The sequence below is a fragment of the Solanum tuberosum genome, unplaced genomic scaffold (genome assembly GCF_000226075.1).
Source record: "Solanum tuberosum cultivar DM 1-3 516 R44 unplaced genomic scaffold, SolTub_3.0 scf00339, whole genome shotgun sequence".
Classification (NCBI taxonomy): domain Eukaryota; kingdom Viridiplantae; phylum Streptophyta; class Magnoliopsida; order Solanales; family Solanaceae; genus Solanum; species Solanum tuberosum.
The window spans coordinates 339,781-364,150 of NW_006239260.1; the positions used below are offsets into that span (position 1 = coordinate 339,781).

Here is a 24,370-nt window from a genome sequence, read left to right on the forward strand (position 1 = left end):
CTCCCAAAATGCAAGAGGGAAGATAGGAGTTCGTAATGAACTCAGACAGATTTTTCATGCAAAACGAAGAAAAGAACAAGAGAATCAGTAACCAGTAATAACATCTCAGAACTAGTCACTAAATGATGAACGTATCAAAAGGAACATAACCCATTTATATTGCAAGCAACTAGCAGTAGCTGTGAACAAAAAATGCAAATACATGAAAAGAAAAACCAAGAGCAAGCCGAGATGACCAGACTCCTCACGCTTATACTATTGCCTCCGACTCACTCCATTTTTTAGCAAATTACCAGTAGTTGAAATAGGCAAGTGTGGACACATAGAAAAAATAATAATTAAATTTTAAATTGTAGACCAAAGGAAAAAGACAACATGAAATTACTAAAGTCCAATTTGGCAACTACGGCAGCCAGGATATACATTTGAGACCGAAACAACTCATTACTTAGCACACTTCGGGAAACACGTGAATCAGCCAAGGGATATGATTATTGTTTTTTAGACATAAGATGAACAAGTCGGAATCTTTGTTAAATATTTATCTCAACAATACTACTTTTAGCTGAAAAAATCAACTTATTGCAGACGAGGAGACTAATAGCACAATAAAGGCTGTCATTCTCCACATTCTTAAGTAATTGTCACCCGGGACTTTCAGTACAGAAAACAAAATTAATTACTGATGGCGGGATCAAATTCCAAACAAGTTGGGGAGCCAGTGATGAGATCATTAAGGGATAAAGAGCATGCCGGACACAAACACGAGTAGACATGAATAAATACAAGAAAAATGCAGAGAAAAGGGGCATTATTAAGCAAAGAAACACGTAAATGGCCAAGATAGATGGCGAGCCAACATCAGGAGACATCTTTAGATTTAGACAAAGATAGAAGAGCCATTGCAATTTTAATTAGCGGCAACATGCAAGAAAATTAATTACTATGCCTCAAAAACATAGGACGATTAGCCGATACTTAAATAACCCGATGCAAAGCTGCAATTTTACTTCAAAAACAGCAATAGACATTGAACACTCTCAATCAATCGCTAAACTGGACAAACATACTTGTTGAACAGGTTAAGCAAAGGCAAGCAGCAAAGGGAGAGCCTACAGATGCTGACGTTAATGAACGAGTGAAACGAAGCATACATGCTCGGTGGAATTCAAACCAATAAATTCAAGAAAAGATTAGTGAAACACCCTTAAATAAAACCAACAAAGAAGCAGCAAATCTAGGCACGAATCAACAAGATCGAAAACGATACTCGAAATAACTAGAGTATCGCAACTAAGGTGTATCAGAACGTCAAGAACTTAATAACTATCAGCAGGAAGCAAACTTCCAGGATACAAGTAAAACACCATCTTAAAATATAAAGGAAGAAAAATCATACAAAGAAAGAGGTGTTACCTTTAAAGGTGCAACGAAGCCGAGACAGAACGAGCCGAAACGAGCGGCGACCTCTTACACCACTTCAAAAAATCGAGCAAACAATCGGGATATCCGAACTGACTTCGAGCAAAGGCTCTTACAAACCAAAAACTAAAATGTATTCCAAATTTCTCAAGTGTAAAAATCGCTCAAGAAAAACTCCCCACTTTTCTCCAATATTTTCTTCTTGCTTTCTCGCTACTTCTCAATGTTTCTTTTTCTAAAATTTTCAACTCCAAAAAAAAAAATCCCCCCCTCTACAATGAATAGAAGATGTTAACTTTCATCAATCACAGATGATGAACAATTGAATTGAGAGCACTTTGAACAAAGGATAGAAAGGAATTTTATTTCTTGTGTCAACAATGACAATTGAATGTCTATTTATACACGATGCCTTAGCTGGCTTTCTGCAGTGTAGTTAGTTACAAGCAGTGTAGTTAGTTACAACAGATTTTAATAACTAACTAACTGACTATTCAATTAATGAGCTAACTAACCGACTTAATGACTTCTTAAGACTTAATACTCCCCCTCAAGCTAGGATGGAAAACATCAAGAACTCCTAACTTGGACAGAAGAAAATGATGTTGTACTGTTCCTAAGCCTTTTGTAAGCAAGTCTGCCAACTGAGATTTAGTGCCAACAAACTCTGGTTTGATTAGGCCATCTTTGAGCTTCTCTCTCACAAAATGACAATCTATTTCAATATGCTTAGTCCTTTCATGAAAGATTGGGTTTGAAGCAATTTGCATAGCTGCTTTGCTATCACAACACAACCTGACTGGAGTAGTGACATCTATTTTCAGATCTTTCAGTAAACCAACTAACCAAATAATTTCTGATACTGCCCCTGCCATACTTCTGTACTCAGCCTCAGCTGAGCTCCTACTCACTGTATGTTGCTTCTTTGATTTCCATGAGACCATAGACTCTCCAAGCATAATAACATATCCTGTTACTGATCTCCTAGTATTGGGGCATGCAGCCCAGTCTGAATCACAGAAGGCTGTCAAGTTTGTAATTGGTCCTTTCTTCAATAATACTCCTTGTCCTGGTGATCCCTTCAGGTATCTAAGGACTCTTAGTGCTGCATCCCAATGTGACTTCTTGGGATGTTGCATAAATTGACTTAGGACCTGTACTGCAAAACAAATGTCTGGCCTGGTGATTGTTAAGTAAATCAGCTTCCCTATCAACTGTTGATAGCTATGTACATCAGTTAGTACAGGATCATCTTTATTTCCAACCATTGAGTCATACTCTATTGTAGTAAGCTTTGTGTTCATCTCCATAGGAGTAAAAACTGGCTTAGCACCACCTAACCCCACTGTGGACAGCAGTTCCAAGGTGTACTTTCTCTGATTGAGTAAGATTCCCTTATCTGATCTCAATATCTCAATTCCTAGGAAGTATCTAAGTTGCCCCAAGTCTTTCACTTTAAATTTGTTGTGTAGAGTCTTTTGAGCATCCTCAATCAAACTTTGACTGTTTCCTGTAATTAACAAATCATCAACATATACAAGGATCATCACTATATCATCTCCTGAATGTTTTGTGAACAAGGAATGATCATGTGAATTCTGAACATAGCCTGTTTCCAGTAGAGCAGTAGACAATTTAATATTCCATTGTCTAGAGGCCTGCTTTAATCCATATAAAGACTTGGTCAGTTTGCATACTTTAGTCTCCCCCTGTCTGTGAAACCCTTGTGGCAAAGCCATATAAACCTCTTCATATAAATCACCTTGTAGGAATGCATTGTTAACATCCATCTGAATGAGAGGCCAATCTTTGGAAGCTGCAATTGTAATGAGAGTTCTCACTGTTACCATTTTGGCAACTGGTGAGAAAGTCTCATGATAGTCTAACCCCTCCTTTTGATTGTACCCCTTAGCTACCAACCTTGCCTTGTACTTGTCTATAGATCCATCAGCATTGTGTTTGATCTTGAATACCCACTTAGAACCAATGGCTTGTTTACCTGGTGGCAAATCGACTATATCCCAGGTGTGATTGCTCTCAAGGGCAGCAATTTCATCACTCATAGCTGCGACCCACCTGTCATCTAAAGATGCTTCCTTGAAGGATTTAGGCTCAACTGGTTGAGAAAAAGTACCTAAATAGGCTTGGTAAGCTGCTGACAGATGAGAATATTGAAGGTAATTTGAGATGGGATATGTACAATTGGCAGATTTCTTAGGATTAGTAATGTAGTCATCAAGCCAACTAGGTGGTTTGATGTTTCTGGGAGGTCTGACATGTGTTTATGGAATAATGACAGGTTGTATATCTGGTGATGAGATTGGATTCCCTTCATATAGTGAATCACTATCCTCTGTGACTGCAGTGACAACATCAGGAACTGCATCAACCTCGGGTGGTTCAATACCACAGACAGATGGTTCAACCACTGTTGTATCGAACACCACATCCTCATTTGAATATACATGACTCAATTCTGAGCTATTTAACTCAAACATGTCTGACTCAGGAGACAATGTATCTGTTTGATAAGGAAAAATATTCTCTTTGAAGACCACATCTCTGCTCACAAAGAATGTCTGCTCAATTAAATCATATAATCTGTAACCCTTTTGAACTTCAGAATATCCTAGAAAAACTGACTTTCTAGCTCTAGGGGCAAACTTATCTCCTTTAGGCAACCTAGTTGCATAGCATAGGCAACCAAACACTCTTAAATGATCAATACCAGGTATTTTCTGATGTAGCATCTCATAAGGTGATCTCCCTCCCAGCACTTCAGTAGGCAATTTATTTATCAAGTACACAGCAGTCCTAACACACTCACCCCAAAAATGAATAGGAAGAGAGCTTTGAAACTTTAAAGCCCTTGCAACTTCCAAGATATGTCTGTGTTTCCTTTCTACTGTACCATTCTGTTGTGGGGTATAAACGCAACTACTTTGATGTACAATACCACATGAAGCAAGTAAATCAACAACTGATGAACTGAAAAATTCGGTACCATCATCAGACCTTAAAGCTTTCACAGACAAGCCAAACTGATTTTTTATTAAAGCAATGAAATCTTTGAGTACTACAATGACTTCACTCTTGGAATGAATGAGACATAACCATGTGTACCTGCTATAGTCATCTACTATAGTAACAAAATAATATTTCTTGTCAAAAGTAGGCTTTCTATATGGTCCCCAAACATCTACATGAACCAGTTCAAAAACTCCAAATGTTTTACTTGTACTAATAGGAAATTTCAATCTACATTGCTTTGCTAAAGGACATATCTCACAGTTATGTTGCACCTCTTTATTTGAGAGATGTTTCAAAGACTGGATGTGTTTTAGAACTCCAGGTGAAGCATGTCCTAGCCTTAAGTGCCATAGCTTTGTATCTCCATTCCCCTTGTCAACAGTCACAGCATGAACTATTGACCTTAGTTGATTCTCTAGTATGTATAGTCCTTCCTTTTCTTTACCAATCCCCAATACCTTGCCATTGTAAAGTCCCTGAAATATACAATAGTCAGGATAGAAAGAAACTGAACAAGCAAGTTCCCTGGTTAGCTTTGCAACTGATAACAAGCTAAATTTGAAATCTGGCACATACAACACATTCTGAAGTTCTTCCCCTTCTAAAATCTTCACAACTCCAATACTCTTGATGTCACACCTCTTCCCTGTTGGAACTTGAACTCCAACACTATTATGTGTTCTTTTATTGGCAATTAATAACTCCTCATTAGGTGTAATATGATGTGTAGCTCCACTATCAATTATCCACTCATAAACTGTGTCTGTTTTGAAATCTAAAGAATTCATACCTGACAAGTTAGCAACACATCCTGATATTCCTGCTCGACCCACTTTGTTTCCCAAATCCTCATATTGAGATGATGACCCCTAATTTTCAGTAAGCTTTCCTCTGTTGGTGAGATCATCAGTATTCTTACTTAAGTGTGCATTTGGCTTGAAATCTGGCTTAAAACCATCAGGTCCTCTTCTCTTGCTTTGAAAATCTGGTGGATACCCTACCAACCTATAACAATCACCCTTGAAATGGCCTTTGAAACCACAATGATCGCAAATTGTTCCTGGTGGCACAAACTTCTTTGGCTTTGATCTATATCCTTGAGTTTTCCCTGCTAAAAGTGTTAACGGATCCCTGCTTTTATCCAAAACACCTAGGACTCTTTGACTTTCTTCTTGTGCTGCAACTGCATATGCTTCATTTACTGTCACTACAGGCTTCCTAGCTAGAATGCTACTCCGGATATGTCCAAAACTCTCATTCAATCCCATTAAGAATTGCAACAGTTTCTGAGATCTTAAATGCTCCATATAAGAAGTTGAATCCGCACATGTACAACCAGGTGATGGAACCATTACTTCTAATTCAGCCCATAAATCTCTCAATTTCGAGTAGTAAGAGGTCACAGAATCAGTACCTTGTTTGAGAGCTGCAATTTCTGACCACAAATGGTAAATTCTAGTGAGATCTGATCTATCAAATCTCTCCTGAAAATCTTCCCAAACTCTCTTAGCATTTGAAGCGTATATAATCCCTGGCAGTAATTCACTCGTAACTGTGCTCGCAATCCATGACAGTACTATTGCATTGCACTTCTCCCATTGTTCCTCTAATCCTCCTTTATAAGTTGTCTTCGCACAAGATCCATCAATGAATCCAAGTTTCCCTTTTCCTCTAAGAGCCAATTTCATCGATCGGCTCCATAAAGCGTAATTTTCTGGCCCTGTTAATTTGATTGGAACCAGAACTACTCCAGGTGCATCTGAAGCTTGGAGATAAAGCGGGTGATTGTGATTTAGAGTTGTAATCTCATTTGTTCCTATTGTTGTACTTAGATCTGTAACTTCATTAGTCCCCATTGATGCTTGTTTCAGGAGCTTCTTCTACAGCTTCTCAGCACCTCTGGGTTCTTCTCTTCTACGCAGATCAATCCCTTATGATCACTGCTCTGATACCATGTTAACTTTCATCAATCACAGATGATGAACAATTGAATTGAGAGCACTTTGAACAAAGGATAGAAAGGAATTTTATTTCTTGTGTCAACAATGACAATTGAATGTCTATTTATACACGATGCCTTAGCTGGCTTTCTGCAGTGTAGTTAGTTACAAGCAGTGTAGTTAGTTACAACAGATTTTAATAACTAACTAACTGACTATTAAATTAATGAGCTAACTAACCGACTTAATGACTTCTTAAGACTTAATAGAAGAGATGATTATATATGGGAAAATTAGGGTAGATTGTGGGGGGAAAGGACAAATGCAATTTCGGATTCAAGTCCCATAAATTTGAATTCCAAAAACCTTTCACAAATTCGGACACACACCCTTCTTCTGAGGTTTTCGCCCCATTCCGAAAGAGGAAAGGTGAAAACCGCGTGCTACTGCCATAGTACTGGTTGAGAGAGACATTGGAGGAAGAAGACAAGGAATAGTACTGCCCTCTGTCCGTCTCGTTCCTCACTGCTTGCGTGTATCTCCATGCTTTCACGCCGTGTATCGGAATTGACGTCGTTGGTTATTGTGATTCGAATATTCCGTGTTGATTCCTTTGGAATCGTCTCTCATCGTGAGGATGCCGTGGACTGCTGTTGCTTTGTCGGTCTGTGAACGTTTGGAACTGCTTCTGGGACCTTGGAAAAGAGAAGGACATTTGAGTTTCTTTTAGAGTTGGAATGGGCCGGGTCGGGTCAGTTGTGTTGGATTGGGTCGGGAAATTTGGAGAAGGATGGGTTGGGCTCGGCTTAATTGGAAACCAAAGGGGAAATGAGCTTGGGAATTGGAAATTGAGGACATGCCCAAGTCTGATCTTAGATTTGGTCCAAGTGAGATTTAAATTGGCTTAAGCCACATGGAAGCAATTATGACCTAATGGGAATTAGGAAGTTAGCTAAATCGGATTTAATTAGCAAATTCGGCAAAAGCTAAATGAGATGAATTTAAACAAGATCAATTAACAAGCTTCTTAAATTTAACAAACTAAAAAATAATTAACTCAATCAAACTAATTAATTCAAAAACATACCTATAATTCAAACTAAATTAAATTAGTAAAGTGTTTAACGTTAAAAATAAATGATAATAATAATAAAAAAAAAAAAATCTTTTTCAAGATATTTTTCAAGTGTTTATAAAATATATTAGTTACATACGTAACAATATAAAACATATTTATTATTTAAAATATTATAAAAGTGAATAAAATTCCTAAAATATCTTTGAAACATATTTTGAATTTTTATAAAATTAGTTATTTCAAATCGTTTGGAATTAAGAAAGCTCACAAATTAATTCTTATTGTGGAGGGTCAAAATTAGGTGTCAACACTAACACCGTGTAATACTATCTTGTCGATATTTATGATAATATTTTTAAATTATAATTTAATTTAAAAAATTATAAAAAATATACTTTTACGAAAAGAGGGCTGGCCCGACAAGCCCCTAGCCCACGTACTTGTGGGTTGGACCGACCATTTTCTGGCCCACACCAAAAATGGGCTAGCCCGGCCTAACCCGTCATATTTCAAAACCTGTATAGATTAACCCGGATGGGATGGGTCAGCCCATATTGATAGCTCTAGTTGTTTAATAGTTGCAATAGACTAGTAGTTAGCTTTATTACGACAAAGTTTCCTAGTTTTTACTATTAATACAAATTGTTTTTCTTTTAAAAAATTATCGTTATAATTTATGTGATACTTAGGTAAAAAGAAAGAAAAAAAACGTTTAATCCAACTTGTGAATTGAGAACAAATCGATGTTTTCAATTCCATTATTAAAAGATTATGACATCAAGCTTAACATCATCATAATTATGTGGAGAGATGAACTTTTGAGTTGTTAAGGAAGAAAGAATCTTACTTTAAATTTTTATCATTCAAGTCTTTAACAAATTAAAGATGAGACAAAAGGTAAAGAATCAATTTAAAAAAAATCCCAATTAACAAAATTTAATGAAGAATAATTGTACAAAATAAATTAAAGAATATATAGCATTAGTTAAGTTACCAAGAAAAAACCATAGAATGTGCATGGTATATTATATATATAGCTACTCATTCTTCCATTTATTCACATCAAATATGAATACTCAATTTGTTGTAGGAGAATCATCAACTACTTCTTCCAACTTCTCTTATGATGTGTTTCTGAGTTTCAGAGGTGAAGATACTCGAAAAACCTTCACAGGTCATCTTTATTCTAGATTATGTCAAGTCAGAATTAATACCTTCATAGATGACGAGGAATTAAGAAAAGGTAAGGTGATTTCAACAGAACTTGAGAAAGCAATTGAAGAATCTAGAGTTTCCATTGTTGTTTTCTCGAAAAATTATGCTTCGTTTAGTTGGTGTCTTGATGAACTTGTTAAAATTCTTGAATGCAAAGAGAAGTTAAAGCAAATAGTTTTGACTATTTTCTATGATGTTCATCCTTTTCATGTACGCAAGCAAACCGGATGCTTTGGTGAAGCTTTGGCTATGCTTAAGGAACGATCATTCGAGGTTGAGAGAATGAAAAAATGGACGGATTCACTTACTGAAACTGCAAATTTATCTGGATGGGATTTGCAAATGTTGTTGACGGGTAATATTTATAAGCTGGTCACACTGACTTATCAGTCAAAAGTCATAAGTTGGTTATCAATTATTTTTTTTCCACATATCAAAGTTGTTTTTTTTTTTAATTCTAACTGTTGTTTTTGGTAATATACAGACATGAATCAAAATTTATTGAAAGTATTGTAAAACAAGTTCTACAAGAGGTAAACCAGACACCTCTAGATGTTTCTTGGCACCCTGTTGGAGTAGATTCTCGTGTCGAAGATATAGAGTTGTTACTCCAAAAGGAAGTGCAGATGAAGTTCGTATGGTTGGTATATATGGGCGTAGGTGGAATAGGGAAAACAACTCTGGCTAAAGCTATCTACAATCAAATATTTCGACAATTTGATAGTAGTTGCTTCCTTTCAGATGTTAGATTAGAAGCTGAAGCATTTGGTCAAGTCACGTTACAAGAAAAACTACTAAATCAAGTTCTCAAAACTAAGGACGTCAAAGTTAGTAGTGTTGCTAAGGCGTCAATCTAATCAAAGCAAGACCTGGGTCAAAGAAGGTTCTAATTATTCTTGATGGAGTGGATCATATGAGCCAATTAGAATCCTTAACAAGAGACAGAAGTTTGTTTAGCTCTGGTAGTTTAATAATTGTTACAACCCGAGACAAGCATTTGTTATCTCGGATTAGAGAAAATGAAAGATACAAGGCAAAACTTTTAAATCAAGATGAAGCTCAACAACTTTTTTCTTGTCATGCTTTTAGTAGTCCTTCTCCGCCACAAGAATATGTTGAGCTTGCACAAAGCATAATCAAATATTCAGGTGGGCTACCGTTAGCTCTTGTGACATTGGGGTCACATTTACAAGGGAGATCCGTAGAAGAATGGAGATACGCAATTCCTCATTGTGATATTCAAAAGATCCTCAAGATAAACTTTGACGGACTTGATTGTGATACTCAAAGTGTTTTCCTTGATATCGTGTGTGCCTTCCATGGATTTTTTGAGGATGAAGTTATCAAAACATTAAATGCGTGTGGTTTTTATTCTGAAAGTGCAATTTCAACCTTAGTCCAAAGGAACTTGCTCTAAAGGGATTGGCGTTATTTGATGATGCATGATCTAGTGCGAGATATGGGAAGAGAAATTGTTCGTATGGAATCACCTTGAGACTCTGGAAAACAGAGTAGATTGTTCAAACCTCAAGAAGTCCGAGATGTTCCACAAGGAAATATAGTCAGTAGATTCTTTATCTTTCGTGATTTTAATTTTTTTCAATAATTTGATAAATATTTGCTTATAATTGCTTTTGTTCAATTAATATGTGCTGAAACTACAGGGTTCCGAAAAAGTAGAAGTACTGGTGGTAGATCCAGGGGAATTAAAAGGCGCGAACCTGAGCACCAAGACATTTAAGAAAATGAAAAATTTGAGGGTGCTTAAAATCGATGAGTTACATATTCCGGGAATCTGTCTAAGGTGGTTACTTGCCTTTTTCTTTAAGCATCAATTTGTGCTCTGTGTTGCTAAGCTGTACTAATAGTTGGGAATAATTCTGGTGCAGGTTCTCATAAATAAAGTGTTTATCCCTCTTCTCTTTAAAATGTTGGTTGATGGACAAGTTGGAAAGGGTGAAAATATTAGAAGTGCATGTTTGGAAGCTGTTGGATCAATTTCTAAATTCATGGACTGGAGATTGTATTATGCATTACTCAATAGATGCTTTCGGGAGATGACACTGAAACCAGATAAACAAAAGGTGTTATTGCGGAATTTCGGGAGACATCATGGAATCGCACCTTCCATCTATGATGCATCGCATAGCGAATTTCCTTAAGAATCGTTTGGAAAGTGTTCGTGATGAAGCCAGAGCTGCTTTGGCTGCTTGTTTAAAAGAACTAGGGCTGGAGTACTTGCAATTTGTTGTCAAAGTCTTGAGAGGCACTCTGAAGAGAGGATTTGAATTGCATGTTTTGGGATTCACTCTCAATTTTCTACTATCAAAATTTCTTCTAAATCCCAGTAGTGGGAAGCTGGATTTTTGTTTAGAGGATCTTCTCTCGATTGCAATAAATGATATACTTAGTGATATTTCAGAGGAGAAAGAGGTTGAGAAGATTGCTTCAAAGATGGAAGAGACTAGGAAGCAGAAGTCATATGATACCCTTAAATTGATTGCCCAAAGCATCACATTCAAAACACATGCTCTGAAGCTGCTTGCGCCAATTCTTAAGCATCTACAGAAGCAGCTGACTCCAAAAGTAAAATCAAAATTTGAGAATATGTTCTCTCATATAGCTGCTGGAATACAGTGTAATCCTTCCGTTAACCAGACAGAACTCTTTATCTATGAATATGGTCTGATCAAAGATGGCATAAAAGATGAATCTCCAGGGCATGCAGAGACATCGACTTTAATGGAAGGTAAGCAAAAGAAAGATGGAGTAAGCAGCCAGATTGCTAAATCAGATAAGTTGGTCAGCGTTGATCCACGATATTCCCATCTTATTACTGAATTTGCTCTTGGAGTGCTTCAGAATTACATGAAGAACATGAAATTTGACAAGAAAGATGAGCAGTTGTTGTCAATGCTAGATCCATTTGTAAGATTATTGGGTGAATGCTTAAACTCAAAATATGAGAATGTCATGTCTGCCTCACTTAGGTGCTTATCTCCTCTGGTGAGGCTCCCTTTGCCATCTCTTGAATCTCAGGCAGAGAAGATAAAGAATTCATTACTGAATATTGCTCAAGGTTCAGTAACTTCCAGTAATCCATTATTGGAGTCTTGCGTTAAGTTGCTAACTGTGCTTTTGCGTAGCACTAAGATCACACTTTCTACTGATCAACTGCATATGCTAATCCAGTTTCCTCTTTTTGTTGATCTTGAAAGAAATCCCTCTTTTGTGGCTCTCTCACTGTTGAAAGCAATAGTGAGTAGGAAGTTGGTAGTTGCAGAAATCTTGCAGTGTTGATGGTGACTAGTCAAGTTGAATCAATTCGTAAGAAAAGCAGCCAAATTTTGCTGCAGTTTTTACTGGACTACCATATATCTGAGAAACGTCTTCAACAACATCTTGATTTCTTACTTTCAAACTTAAGGCAAGGACATAAGGGCACAATCAATAATTTCATTTGGTAAAATTTATAGATGGTGACATCTCTGTAATGATGTTTTTGAATTTTTCAGATATGAGCATTCAACTGGAAGAGAAGCTATCCTTGAAATGCTTCATGCTGTTATAATGAAATTCCCAGTTAGCATCATAGATGAACAATCTCAGACGTTTTTTCTGCATTTGGTGGTTTGTCTGGCGAATGATCGTGACAACAGAGTCCGTTCAATGACTGGTACAGTCATAAAGTTACTTGTTGGACGAGTCAGCCCCCGTTCACTCCAGTCAATTCTTGAGTTTAGTCGGTCCTGGTATCTGGGAGATAAACCACATTTATGGAGTGCTGCAGCACAGGTAAACGAGTGAAAACCCCAAACTGTTCTTTTATTCAACTACATTATGCCATCGTGGAGCAAGTTTGGAAATACCGAAGAAGGATTACAAGTTCCATATGTCATTCACTTTTTTCATATTCGTTTATGTATATGAACTATGAATTAAATAGCCGGAAGAATGGACAAAAACTGACGTCATTATTTTGTCATGAATCTGAGATATAACTCCTTCCTCATCAAAAAATAGAAAAACATGTTTCAAGACTTCATTATTTCTTTTACAGGTTTTGGGGTTACTCATTGAAGGACTTAAAGATGGTTTCCAAAAGTATATTGATAGCCTCCTACCTGTTATGAGAAACATCTTGCAATCTGCTGTTAATGTTCTTACAAATAAGCAAGTGGATCTACCGAATGATGCAACGATTTCATCTTGGAAAGAAGCATATTATTCACTGGTTCTGTTTGAGAAGATATTAAATCAATTTCCTAAGTTGTGCTTCAGAAAGGATCTTGAGGTATTTATTCCTTTCTTTTAATCCTATGTTAGAAATTAAAGTGACTACTACTAGGTACTAACTGATTACTTCTGTAAATAAGACAACAACAACAACATATGAACATTTATAAGATTTGCCTGCCATCCAGACTTATTCTATTGGGATAAAATGGAGCTAATGGATATTCATAACTGGTTGAATTGCCTTTGAGACATTGTTTTGATACTCTATAGCACATATTGGATGTTTGTTTTTGTAGAATTTAAAAAGATAAAATATCTTCTATATCTATCCTCTATAGAATGGATATTAGTCTCTGTAGAAAGAAAAAAATTACTATATTTTCTCTCTCTATCCTTTATTTCATTAGTGCTAGTGCTGCTGTATTTCATTGTTTTAGCTATGGTCTTAAAATATAGGAGAGCTAAAACCAAGTCATCCATAATATGTCCAACTTAGCATATGTACGAGGGGACTTGTGTGAAAACCACTGGACCTCATTTTGCTTTGTGATAGATTTATGAAATGAATTACTTTTTGGTGTGGCTAAAACCACTTCGGTGAAATTGCTTTGGTCCTCAAACTTAGGCAGCATGCCAAAAGATAGTTTGCAACTACAGACTAGGTGTAAAGTTAAGAAGTATTTGAAATTCAAGTGCTTAGAGTTTGAATAGTATACTGGGCTTAAAGTTTGAAGAGGATACTTTTACTTTGGTTTGATGCACTTGAGACTAGGGAAACAACCTCTCTACCTCCACGAGGTAGTGGTAAGGATTGCGTACACTCTACCCTTCCCTGACCCCACTTAGTGGGATTTCACTAGGTATGTTATTGTTGTACTGGGGAAAGTACGCTCCACAGCTACCACACTCCCATTTCCAGATTGCCAATAACTTGTCCTGTTCTTTGGATAAATTCATATTTGTTTTCTGACTATTATTTTTATTGACATCTCATAGGATCTGTGGGAAGCAATCTGTGAGTTGCTTTTGCATCCGCATCTGTGGTTGCGCAACATATCAAACCGTCTTGTGGCTTGCTACTTTGCCACTGTGACTGAGGCTTGGAAAGAAAACCTTGAACTGCCACAAGAAACTTACTTTTTGATGAGGCCAAGTAGACTTTTCTTCGTAGCTACTTCTCTTTGTTGTCAGCTGAAGGTGCTGCAGACTGATGATGCTGCCAGTGATCTCATTACTCAAAATCTTGTCTTTTCAATTTGCTCTCTGCATTCATTCTTAGGAAAAAATGAATGTAAAGATGAGTTCTGGTCCACCATTGAACATGACGAGCAGGGTCTTCTGCTTAAGGCTTTTCAACAGCTTGATTCAAGGAAAGGGAAAAACATCTATCTGTCTCTTGTGTCTGACCTTAGCGATCAAGAAGATGAAGGCCAGCGCTACTTGGTCATTTCTTATTTGCTTAAGACAATGGGAAAGATTTCCCTTCATGTGGAGGATATGCAGGTGGGTGATTAATTAAGGATATCTCTGTTTGCTCGACTCGCAAAAAATTTCTTAGCCTAGTCATTGCTATGTAATTTACCTTCTCGTTGTTTTTCCAAAAAAAATATTTTGGGCCTTAGTCTCCCATATATAGTGCTAGGAGTGCCTGTTCTCATGCTGTGGAATGTGCACAATTTTTTGCAGATGAGAATTATCTTCAATTGTTTCAAATCAGTTTCACCAAAGCTTATAGATCAGAGTAGATTGTTGTCCCCTGAAGGTGAGGTTGATTGCCAAAGCTTTGCATATCATATGCTGTTGCCCCTGTACAAAGTTTGTGAAGGATTTGCCGGAAAAGTTATATCAGGTATGGTCTCTCATTCAATCTCTTGCAAACTTATTGTTTCAAGTGTCTGTCCATACTATCATATATGCAAAGTGCTAGCTGCATTTACAAATGTTCTTCACTTCCTCTTTGGCTTCCGAGTGATTAAACTTTGTAGTCCTTAATATATTTGATGATTACGTTTGCATCATCTCCACAGACGACGTGAAACAACTGGCTGAAGGAGTGCGAGGGAGCATAAGCAATGTTATAGGAACACATATTTTTGTCCAAATTTACAGTCATATAAGGAAGAATATCAAATCGAAGAGGGATAAGAGGAAACAAGAAGAGAAGGTCATTGCTGTGGTTAATCCAATGAGAAATGCCAAGAGGAAGCTGAGGATTGCAGAAAAGCATAAAGCACACAAGAAGAGGAAAATGATGTCAATGAAGATGGGAAGATGGATGTAGTAGAATGTGTACTATTATAGGGCTACAAAGCCATTATTAGGTATGAACAATTGAGCATCGATCTTCGATGGCAGTAGCTTCTATAGAAAATTTTGTTGTTCGATATAGGCAGTAGCTTCTATAGAAAATTTTGTTTAATTTATGTAACCAAATTTTCCATTGTATAGTGGTAGTATGTTGAGTTGCACTAAGCTTAGTTTAAAAAATTGAATCAACTTTTTCATTGTATAGTGAATATAGTGTCTCTTTGATTAACATGCAATGCCAGGGAACATTGTAAGTGATTGAACTGTGTAATTTATTGATTTTTAGTAATGGAGAAGAATATTCTTCCTTTTTTTTGGAATGCAAAAAGAAGAAACATGTGGTTTTACTTCGTGTGTGTCACACTGAATGGAAATTTATGTAAAAGCACATTTACGAAAGTTTTGCATAAAATAGTTAATCGTTGTATTACTTATAGTGGCAATACCTCTAAATAAGGTAAATAATATTAATTTGGTTTCATAACCAAAGAAAGCTTCTAAGTTCAACTACTGGTTAGACCATTCAAAAGAAATACTAATATTAAAAGAAAATATTCAAAAAGGAAAAGAAAAGGTTAGAAGAAGAAAGAATAGGCAAGTAGTGTGTAAAATCTGGTAATCGTAACAGTAAGAAGATTAAATTTCGATTAAACAAACAAAACAAAGATAAATGGAGATTTATAAAGGCATAGTGGAACATCATGACATATTTCTTGCATTATTTTTTTTAAAAAAAGATGAAAATCATAAGTTGTAAAATTTTAAAGGGCAAGTACAATGTTTCGACGTGAATTTATGATACCTTGCTTTTAAAGTAAGCAATATATTTGTTTTGTGTACTAAGAAATTTGTTTAAAAATAAAAAGGGTCCAATTCAAGATGCAACCACTATTAGAATTGACCTTTGGTGGGTAGAGAAAATTTAGAATGTGAAAACCATTCAATTAAAAAGAAAAAGAATTTGAATGTTTCCATTCAATTTCTATCAACTTTCCTCCACAGTAAGATTGCCTATCAAGAACCCCATAAGTAATTTCCTACAAGGATGAAATGTAATGTTTTTAATTATACTATTAACTATGGTTATTACCCAAAAGAGAAAGTACCTCTTAGGAAACTTCCTTTTTATTTCTGTTAACAATTTTGGGTCGTTTGATAGCCATAGATAACAATGAAACGGGGCGGATGCGGGATGGAGTGGATTTAAGGCTATGTGGGACGGGGTTGCCGGAATATGTGGCATTATGTGGATTCAATTTAATTTTAACTTTTTACATGCTATAAGAGTGATAGAACATTATTTATTAAGATAATTTCTCTAAAGCTACTAAAATATTCAAGATGGTAAATGAAAATGATTCAATAAAAATTAATACAATTTCTTACATGTTTACCAATTGACTTCTAAAAAATAAAATTTAGGTCATTTTCTATTAAATTAATACAACTTAATGAAAAAATGAATTTATTTTTATGAATTTTATTTTTAGTGTCAAACTTAACTAGAAAAGAAAAATATTAAAAAAACTATGTGGGGAGTTTCATGCGGGGCAGGTTGAAAATGAAAAAAATTGTTATGCAGAGCGAATTAAATTTTTTATAGATTAAGCTCAACGCGCCCCGTCCCGCACCGCCCCATTGCCATCCATAGATAGGCAACTATTTTAAAGCGTAACACCTCCCATCATGTGAGTGTTTTTTGGTAAAAATATTGGTAGGCATGAAGCTGAATTTATTGAAATGATTATACAAGATATGAAGAAAGAGGTCAACCATACACCTCTACATGTTGCTTCTTACCCAATTGGAGTTGATTCTCGTACTAAACCTATAAAGTCGTTATTGCAAAATGGACACGTAGATGAAGTTCACTTGGTTGGTATATATGGAGTTGGTGGAATCGGGAAAACAACTCTGGCCAAAAATATCTACAATCGATTATTTATCTTCGATGGTAGTTGCTTCCTTTCTGATGTTAGATTGCTAGAAAAAAAGATTGGTCTAGAAAGTGTACAAGAGAAACTTCTCAATATACTGTTCAAAACCAACGAGTACAAAGTTCGCAGTGTTGCTGAAGGAATCAATCTAATCAAAAGAAAACTGGGGTCAAAGAAGGTTCTAATTGTTCTTGATGAAGTGGACACAAAAAAACAATTAGAATCGTTAACAAAAGAAAAGAAATGGTTTGGTTTGGGTAGTATAATAGTTATTACAATCCGAGACGAGCTTTAGCTAAGTTGGCTTAATGCAAAAAGATGTATGATCAACCAATTAAATGACAATGAATCTCAGCAACTTTTTTATCGTCATGCTTTTGACAGTCTTTCTCCACCTAAAGACTATGTTGGGGTGACGAAAGACATAATCAAATATTCAGGTGGGCTACCATTAGCACTTGTGACATTGGGTTCACATTTTCGAGGGGAATCCATAGAAAACTGGAGACGCAAATTCAAGAGACTAAAAGAAATTCCTCATGATGATATCCAAAAGACTCTCAAGAAAACTGAAATACTAAATGCATGTGGTTTTCACACTAAATGTGAAATTGCAACTTTAGTCCAAAAACAGTTGCTCCAAGGGGTACTTGGGGGTTGTGTAAGTATGCATGATCTAGTGCGAGATATGGGAAGAGAAATTGTTCGCTCAGAATCTCAATGCCTTGTAGAACGGAGTAGATTATTCATACCTCAACAAGTCTGTGCTGTTTTACGAGGAAAAAACGTGAGTAAATCCTTGTTCCTTTTTAATTTAATTGTATGTCGTGTTACAATTCTTAGTCCTAATTAAAACATTTTCTCTGAACTACAGAGTTTCGGAAATGTACAAGTAATGAGGTTAGATGAACCAGGGGAATTAGAGGGAGTGGAGTTTAGCACCGATGCATTTAAGAAAATGAAGAAACTCAGGGTGCTTATAATCAATGGATTACGTATTCATGGAGATTTGTGGCATTTTCCCAAGGAGCTCAAATGGTTATCTTGGCAAAGATGTCATTTAAAATATATTCCACCAAATTTTCCAGCTGCGAATCTTGTAGTTCTTAATATGGAAGGGAGTGCTATCGAAAAATTTGGCTTGAATTTGCAGGTTTAATTTGTTGCCCAATTCTACATTTTTCATTGACTAGTGAAATTATACAAAATAGTCTTGTATAACTTGAATATTAATGTACTTGGTTGACATTTAGTGTTGCCCAAGGTTGAAGGAGCTGAATATCTCTTGGTGCTCGGCCCTCAAAAAAACTCCAAACTTCAACGGTGCAACAAGTCTCGAGACTTTGAAGCTTCAAGGTTGCTCAAGGATGAAGGAGATCGTTCAATCAAGGTGCCCAGGCTCTGTCATTTCACACTCTGAAGAAGCAAGTTTTACGAATTTGTGTCGAATGCAATGATATTCCAGATTGGTGCAGCAATAAAGTAACATCTCCATCTATCTGTTTCACTATGCCCACAGTACATGATAAGGGGTACAAGTTCTTAGGAATGATTCTCTGTTTTTTTTTGCGACTTTAAGAGACTTTCATCCACTTTTGGACGCTTCAGTATTGCTGTATCCGATAGAGAGAGAGTATCTATGTCAAGAATTTGTGATATTGATATACTCGATCGGACAATACAGAGAAGTATCATGTGTATATTACATATCTTGCTTAACTAGTCCTTTTGTTGACCAGATGATCAAAGGTAACAGTTCACGAGTCTGACTATTTGTTCTTTCGCAAAGATGCAATAAAAAAGATAGGGATCCATCTGCTATATTTAGACCAACATGGTAATGTCAATCCACTTGTCGATAGTGTGAAAGTGATGAAAAAAAAAGAAGACTGATAGAGTTGTGCTGACAATAAATGTGAAAGCAAGTCACTCATTATCTACTCTCACTGGTTCATAAGTGAATTATTGGAAGTATGACACATTTTAAAATAAATAAATTAAAAGTTCTTATTTTTGATTATTTTTAAATTGTACAAATAAAAATGATCACTATAGTTTATAATGTGAACAAGTAAAAATCTACGGAAGAAGTGGAAGTAAATTGTATATCTATTTTTAATATTATAACATATAAAATTGAACGCAACATGTCTATGAAATATCTTGGAAACTTCCCTTACATTTCTGTTAACCTTCTTTGGGGCCTGTAAATGAGTTGACCCAAAATTAAATTTCCAGGAACAAACAATTACTTGTGGGCATATAAAGAGCTGCTTCACATCTCTATTTAATTAATTAAACAAAAAAATTGACTAAAAATCTCTTTAATTTATTGTCATCAAATATGAATACTCAAGGAGAATCATCTTCTTCTTCCAACTTATGTTATGATGTGTTTCTCAGTTTCAGAGGTGAAGATACTCGCAAAAACTTCACAGGTCATCTTTATTTCAGATTGTATCAAGTCGGAGTTAATACTTTCATAGATGATGAGGAATTGAGAAAAGGAGACGAAATTTCAATTGAACTTAAGAAAGCAATTGAACAATCTAGGGTTGCCATTGTTGTTTTCTCCAAAAATTATGCTTCGTCTAGTTGGTGTCTTGATGAACTTGTCAAAATTCTCGATTGCAAACAGAGGTTAAAGCAGGTAGTTTTGCCTATTTTCTATGATGTTGATCCTTCTCAAGTGCGAAGGCAAACTTCGTCCTTTGACGAAGCTTTGGCAAAACACAAGGAACGATTGGTTGGAGCTGAAAGAATGGAAAAGTGGAAAGCTGCACTTACTGAAGCAGCAAATTTATCTGGATGGGATTTAAGAAATGTTGCTGATGGGTAAGACTTCTTAATTCAACTATTAAATTTTGAATTTAAGCATTTGCCTAAGCTTAAAACTTGGTTAATTTTGGAACATTGTAAAGTCTTTTTATATTTCTTAAATTTCGTGTCAAATCAAACCGTAGATTGGGACAAGGGATAATCTCCATTCTATAAACTCTGTTATCTTTTGGCTATTGATTTTCATTTTGTTCATCAAATAATTTAAAATACTTGAGTATTTATTGTTGCAAAAACTGTAGGCATGAATCAAAGTTTATTGAAAGTATTATAAAACAAGTTCTGCAAGAGGTTAACCCAACACCTCTAGATGTTGCTCATTACCCAATTGGATTAGATTCTCCTATCAAACATATAGAGGTGTTACTGCAAAGTGGATGTGAGCATGAAGTTCGCATGGTTGGTATATGTGGCGTTGGTGGAATTGGGAAAACAACTTTGGCAAAAGCTATCTACAATCGAATATTTCAACAGTTTGACGGTAGTTGCTTCCTTTCAGACATAAGATCAAAAGTTGAAGAATATGTTCTAGTCAAGCTACAAGAGAAACTACTTCATCAAATCCTCAAAACTAAGGAATTTGAAGTTGATAGTGTTGCTGAAGGTGTTAGTCTAATCAAAGCAAGACTTGGGTCAAAGAAGGTTCTAATTATTCTTGATGACGTGGATCATAGAAGCCAATTAGAATCCTTAACAAGAGAAAGAAGTTGGTTTGGCTCTGGTAGTGTAATAATTATTACAACTCGAGATGAACATTTGCTATATGGGCTTACAACAAGTGAGATATACCGGGCCAAACTTTTAAATGACAATGAAGCCCCGCAACTCTTTTCTTGTCATGCTTTTAACTGTTTTTCTCCACCACAAGAATATGTTGAGCTGGCACAAGACATAATAAAATATTCAGGTGGGCTACCATTAGCTCTTGTGACATTGGGGTCACATCTGCAAGGGAGATCCGTTGAAGAATGGAGATACGAGTTCAAAAAACTAAGAACAATTCCTCATTTTGATATTCAAAAGATTCTCCAAATAAGCTTTGATGGACTTGATGACAATACTCAGAGTGTTTTCCTTGATATTGCGTGCGCTTTCCATGGATGTGATGAGGATGAAGTTACCAAAACATTAAACCCCTGTGGTTTTTATTGTGAAACTGCAATTGCAACTCTAGTCAAAAGACACCTGCTCCAAAGGGATCGGCGTCGTTTGGTGATGCATGATCTAGTGCGGGATATGGGAAGAGAAATCGTTCGCATGGAATCACCTCGAGACTTTGGAAAACGGAGTAGATTGGTCAACCCTCAAGAAGTCCTTGATGTCCTACAAGGAAATAAAGTCAGTAAATTTCATTATCTTTATCTCGGTTATACTTCTTCTTCTTCTTTTTTCATATTGATATACACTTGCTTATAATTTATGCATTTGTGCTTAAATCTTCTCCGGTTAGTAAGTATCTTTAGATGTTTGAACCATTCTGTACTTGAAATGAACATTTACTGAAGTCTAAACAAGCTATCAAAGACAAAATTATCAAATAAATATCCTTTAGTTGGATATAATGTGTAAGTTTATTTTTATTGGTACATAATTTATTTTCTTTGTTTGACCTTCAATTTGTATAAAGCATTTCTCTTTCTTAATTTATCATACATAACATGGTCTTATAGTACTTTTCTTTTTACCAAACTGTAGGGTTCTGAAAATGTAGAAATATTGGTGGTAGAACGACAGGCATTAAAGGGTGTGAAGCTGAACACCAAAGCATTTCAGAAAATGATAAATCTTAGGGTGCTTAAAATCGACGACTTACATATTAGTGGAGATTTTGAGCTATTGTCCAAGGAGCTCAGATGGTTGTCTTGGAAAGAATGTCCTTTAAAATGTATACCGTCAAATTTTCCATCTGAGAAGCTTGTAGTTCTGAATATGAAAGGGAGCAATATCCAAGAATTTGGTTTGAATTTGCAGGTTCGTTACTCAATTCTGCAATTTTATGTGTTATGTTTAAGATAAAGAAAATCTTAATTAAAACAATATTTTGTTTACTTTTAGTATTGTAGAAATTTGAAAATGCTGGATCTCTCTGATTGCAAGCACCTCAGAAGAACTCCAAACTTCTGTGGTTCAAGAAGTCTCGAGACTTTGTGGCTTGACAATTGCTCAAGTCTTAAGGAGATCCATCCATCAATAGGAAATTTGGACAGACTAACTGATCTTCAATTGAATGGTTGCGAAAAGATTACGGATCTTCCGAGCAGCATATGCCAGCTAAAATCCCTTGAATACTTGAGCATTAATGACTGCTCATCTTTACAAACACTGCCAGTTGACATTGGAGATATGCAAAGCCTAAGATTTCTTAATGCAGGTGAAACAGGTATAAAAGAATTGCCTGGATCTGTTGAAATGCTAGGAAATCTTATAGAATTGGAAATGGGAGGTCAATACTTAGAGACCAAAAGGAGGTTTTCTCAAACAAGAGTACGCCCCATAGTATCCTTGTCAAAATTTATTTCGATTCTATGCCTTCCATATTGTGGTTTCTCGGAGGCTGATGTTCCTAGGGATATTGGGAGTTTATCCAACTTATATCATTTAGATTTGAGCGGCAACAGTTTCCTCTATCTACCCTTTGATTTTTCCAAGTTACCATGGTTGAAGTCCTTGTATTTGAATGATTGTGAGAACCTTCAAACACTCCCATCAATATCAAATTTAGAGTACCTTAGAGTTGTTGAACTTAGGAATTGCCAAAAACTGGTCAAGATTACAGGGTTGGACAACCTCCCTTCAATAAAGAAGATGGACATGAATAATTGTACTTGTCTGCAGAATCCATTCAGTGAAGGCTTCTTTAGTGCCCCTGCTCTATCAATTTCGTGTAGAAAATATCAATGGTATGAGGTTAGTCCTTCTCCCTCTCTGATCTCTCTCTCGTATCACATTAATAATTAATGATCTAATTGTGTCTTAATTTGTCTGATGAAGTCGTTGTTACAAATTAATCTCGAAAGCAATGAGATTCCAGATTGGTGCAGCAATAAAGTAACAGCTCCATCTATCTGTTTGACTATGCCCACAGTACATAATAACAAGTTCTTAGGAATGGTTCTCTGGTTTGTTTGCCGCCTTTGCGATGTACATGAGCTTGAACACCTTGTTGTTACTGTTTCCCATAAAAAGAGTTTTTCATGGATTTTGCCTTTTGATATACCTGATGGTCACGGAGAAGTATCATGTGTATATTACTTACCTTACGCAAATGATAGACCTTTTAAAGGCCTGAACATCAAAGGCGGGGAACAGATAAGAGTAGAGGATAGCAGTGGCGGAGCCATAGTAAAGAAGATAGGAGTACATCTATTACATTTAGATCAACATGGTAATGTTACAACTTTGCCGGGAGTTGTGGATCATTCTTATACTCCCTCCTACCCACAAAGACTTTCAGCAGGGCATATCAACTCAAGCAACAACACATCCCGTGAAATCCCACAAGTGAGGTCCGTATCAATGGATATCAATGAGCGAAATTCTGAGAATGTGTTATGTACCATGGAAAATGTGTTCCATCGAAATAGGTCATGGACCTGGATCTACCAAATGATAACAATGCCTCTAAAATGTCTTTTTGGAAAATGCTTCTCCGGAGAATAAGTAGGTTTCTTACTTATTTTCTTGTGTATGTGTCATCCACCCTATATGGCTAAGTGGACTTAGCATGCTCTTTATGTAATTAAGTGTTATATGAGATGCACTAGCATCAGTTCTCCTCTTAACTGATGTATTCACTTTTCCAGGAAGATTGTCAAATATCCTGGGGAAAAAGAGCTCAATGTCTTCAAGCTTTTATCGAAGCACATAAAGGGACCATTGGCTGCAAGGAAGTTTCTTGACATCTTGCTTCCGCTTCTGTCAAAGAGATCCAAAGACCCTGGTCAGAGTCTCTGAGTTTTGTCTTACAGTTTTGGTGGACCTGTTTGGTCTCATGTCCTTGCTCTTTTTCTAAGATTACCTTTCTTTCTGGTTGCAGAGATTTGTGTAGGCACTTTACAGATTATTAAGGATATTGTAGAACCATTGGGTAGTGAAAGCAGTAAAAAGACCGTCAAATCTGTTTCTCCACTCGTAATTTCTGCTGGCTTGGATGTCCGTACTTCTATTTGTGATGTTCTTGATGCTGTCGCAGGGAATGATTCTTCTGTACATCCTACGGTATTACTAGACCATCTAGTTTTCTTTTGAACTTGTTGCTTTAGGTGTTTGTTGACGTGTAACACTTCTTAATTTCATACAGGCAAATCTTCTTCGTGAATTGAATGCCACGTCTACTGTAGAGTTGGGAGATCTTGATTATGATA

General features: G+C 36.1%; 5 protein-coding genes across 6 annotated transcripts in view; all 5 read left to right on the forward strand.

Moving 5' to 3' along the window:
* The first annotated feature begins 8,538 nt into the window (after positions 1-8,538).
* On the forward strand, positions 8,539-10,550 carry LOC102589948 (TMV resistance protein N-like). Its single transcript, XM_006360908.2, has 3 exons — positions 8,539-9,029; positions 9,170-9,512; positions 10,350-10,550. Exons 1-3 carry the CDS (start codon positions 8,539-8,541, stop codon positions 10,548-10,550), a joined length of 1,035 nt encoding a protein of 344 aa, XP_006360970.2.
* On the forward strand, positions 10,470-11,985 carry LOC107063332 (small subunit processome component 20 homolog). Its single transcript, XM_015315051.1, has 2 exons — positions 10,470-10,489; positions 10,575-11,985. Exon 2 carries the CDS (start codon positions 10,798-10,800, stop codon positions 11,983-11,985), a length of 1,188 nt encoding a protein of 395 aa, XP_015170537.1. The 5' UTR covers positions 10,470-10,489; positions 10,575-10,797.
* LOC102578596 (U3 small nucleolar RNA-associated protein 20-like) overlaps positions 11,977-24,370 on the forward strand; it is a 16,923-nt gene continuing 4,529 nt past the window's right edge. The window contains exons 1-7 of one of the 2 annotated variants that reach the window (XM_006360875.2): positions 11,977-12,112; positions 12,201-12,480; positions 12,746-12,979; positions 13,921-14,427; positions 14,611-14,773; positions 14,952-15,275; positions 15,314-15,537. In XM_006360875.2, the coding sequence (XP_006360937.1) occupies positions 11,985-12,112; positions 12,201-12,480; positions 12,746-12,979; positions 13,921-14,427; positions 14,611-14,773; positions 14,952-15,205 (1,566 nt within the window). In that variant the 5' untranslated portion in view covers positions 11,977-11,984 and the 3' untranslated portion in view covers positions 15,206-15,275; positions 15,314-15,537. Of the gene's footprint in view, positions 12,113-12,200; positions 12,481-12,745; positions 12,980-13,920; positions 14,428-14,610; positions 14,774-14,951; positions 15,276-15,313; positions 15,538-24,370 lie in introns of those variants that run through there. The other variant, XM_015315059.1, reaches the window with a different exon arrangement.
* Positions 19,447-24,134, forward strand: LOC102590262 (TMV resistance protein N-like). Its single transcript, XM_015315058.1, has 6 exons — positions 19,447-20,003; positions 20,249-21,344; positions 21,702-21,977; positions 22,062-22,913; positions 23,810-23,946; positions 24,043-24,134. The coding sequence occupies exons 1-5, from the start codon at positions 19,513-19,515 to the stop codon at positions 23,903-23,905; spliced, it is 2,811 nt and encodes a 936-aa protein (XP_015170544.1). The 5' UTR covers positions 19,447-19,512; the 3' UTR covers positions 23,906-23,946; positions 24,043-24,134.
* Positions 20,018-24,370, forward strand: part of LOC107063335 (uncharacterized) — a 6,076-nt gene continuing 1,723 nt past the window's right edge. The window contains exon 1 of the mRNA XM_015315060.1: positions 20,018-20,091. The gene's annotated coding sequence lies outside the window, so the exon portion shown is untranslated. The remainder of the gene's footprint in view (positions 20,092-24,370) is intronic.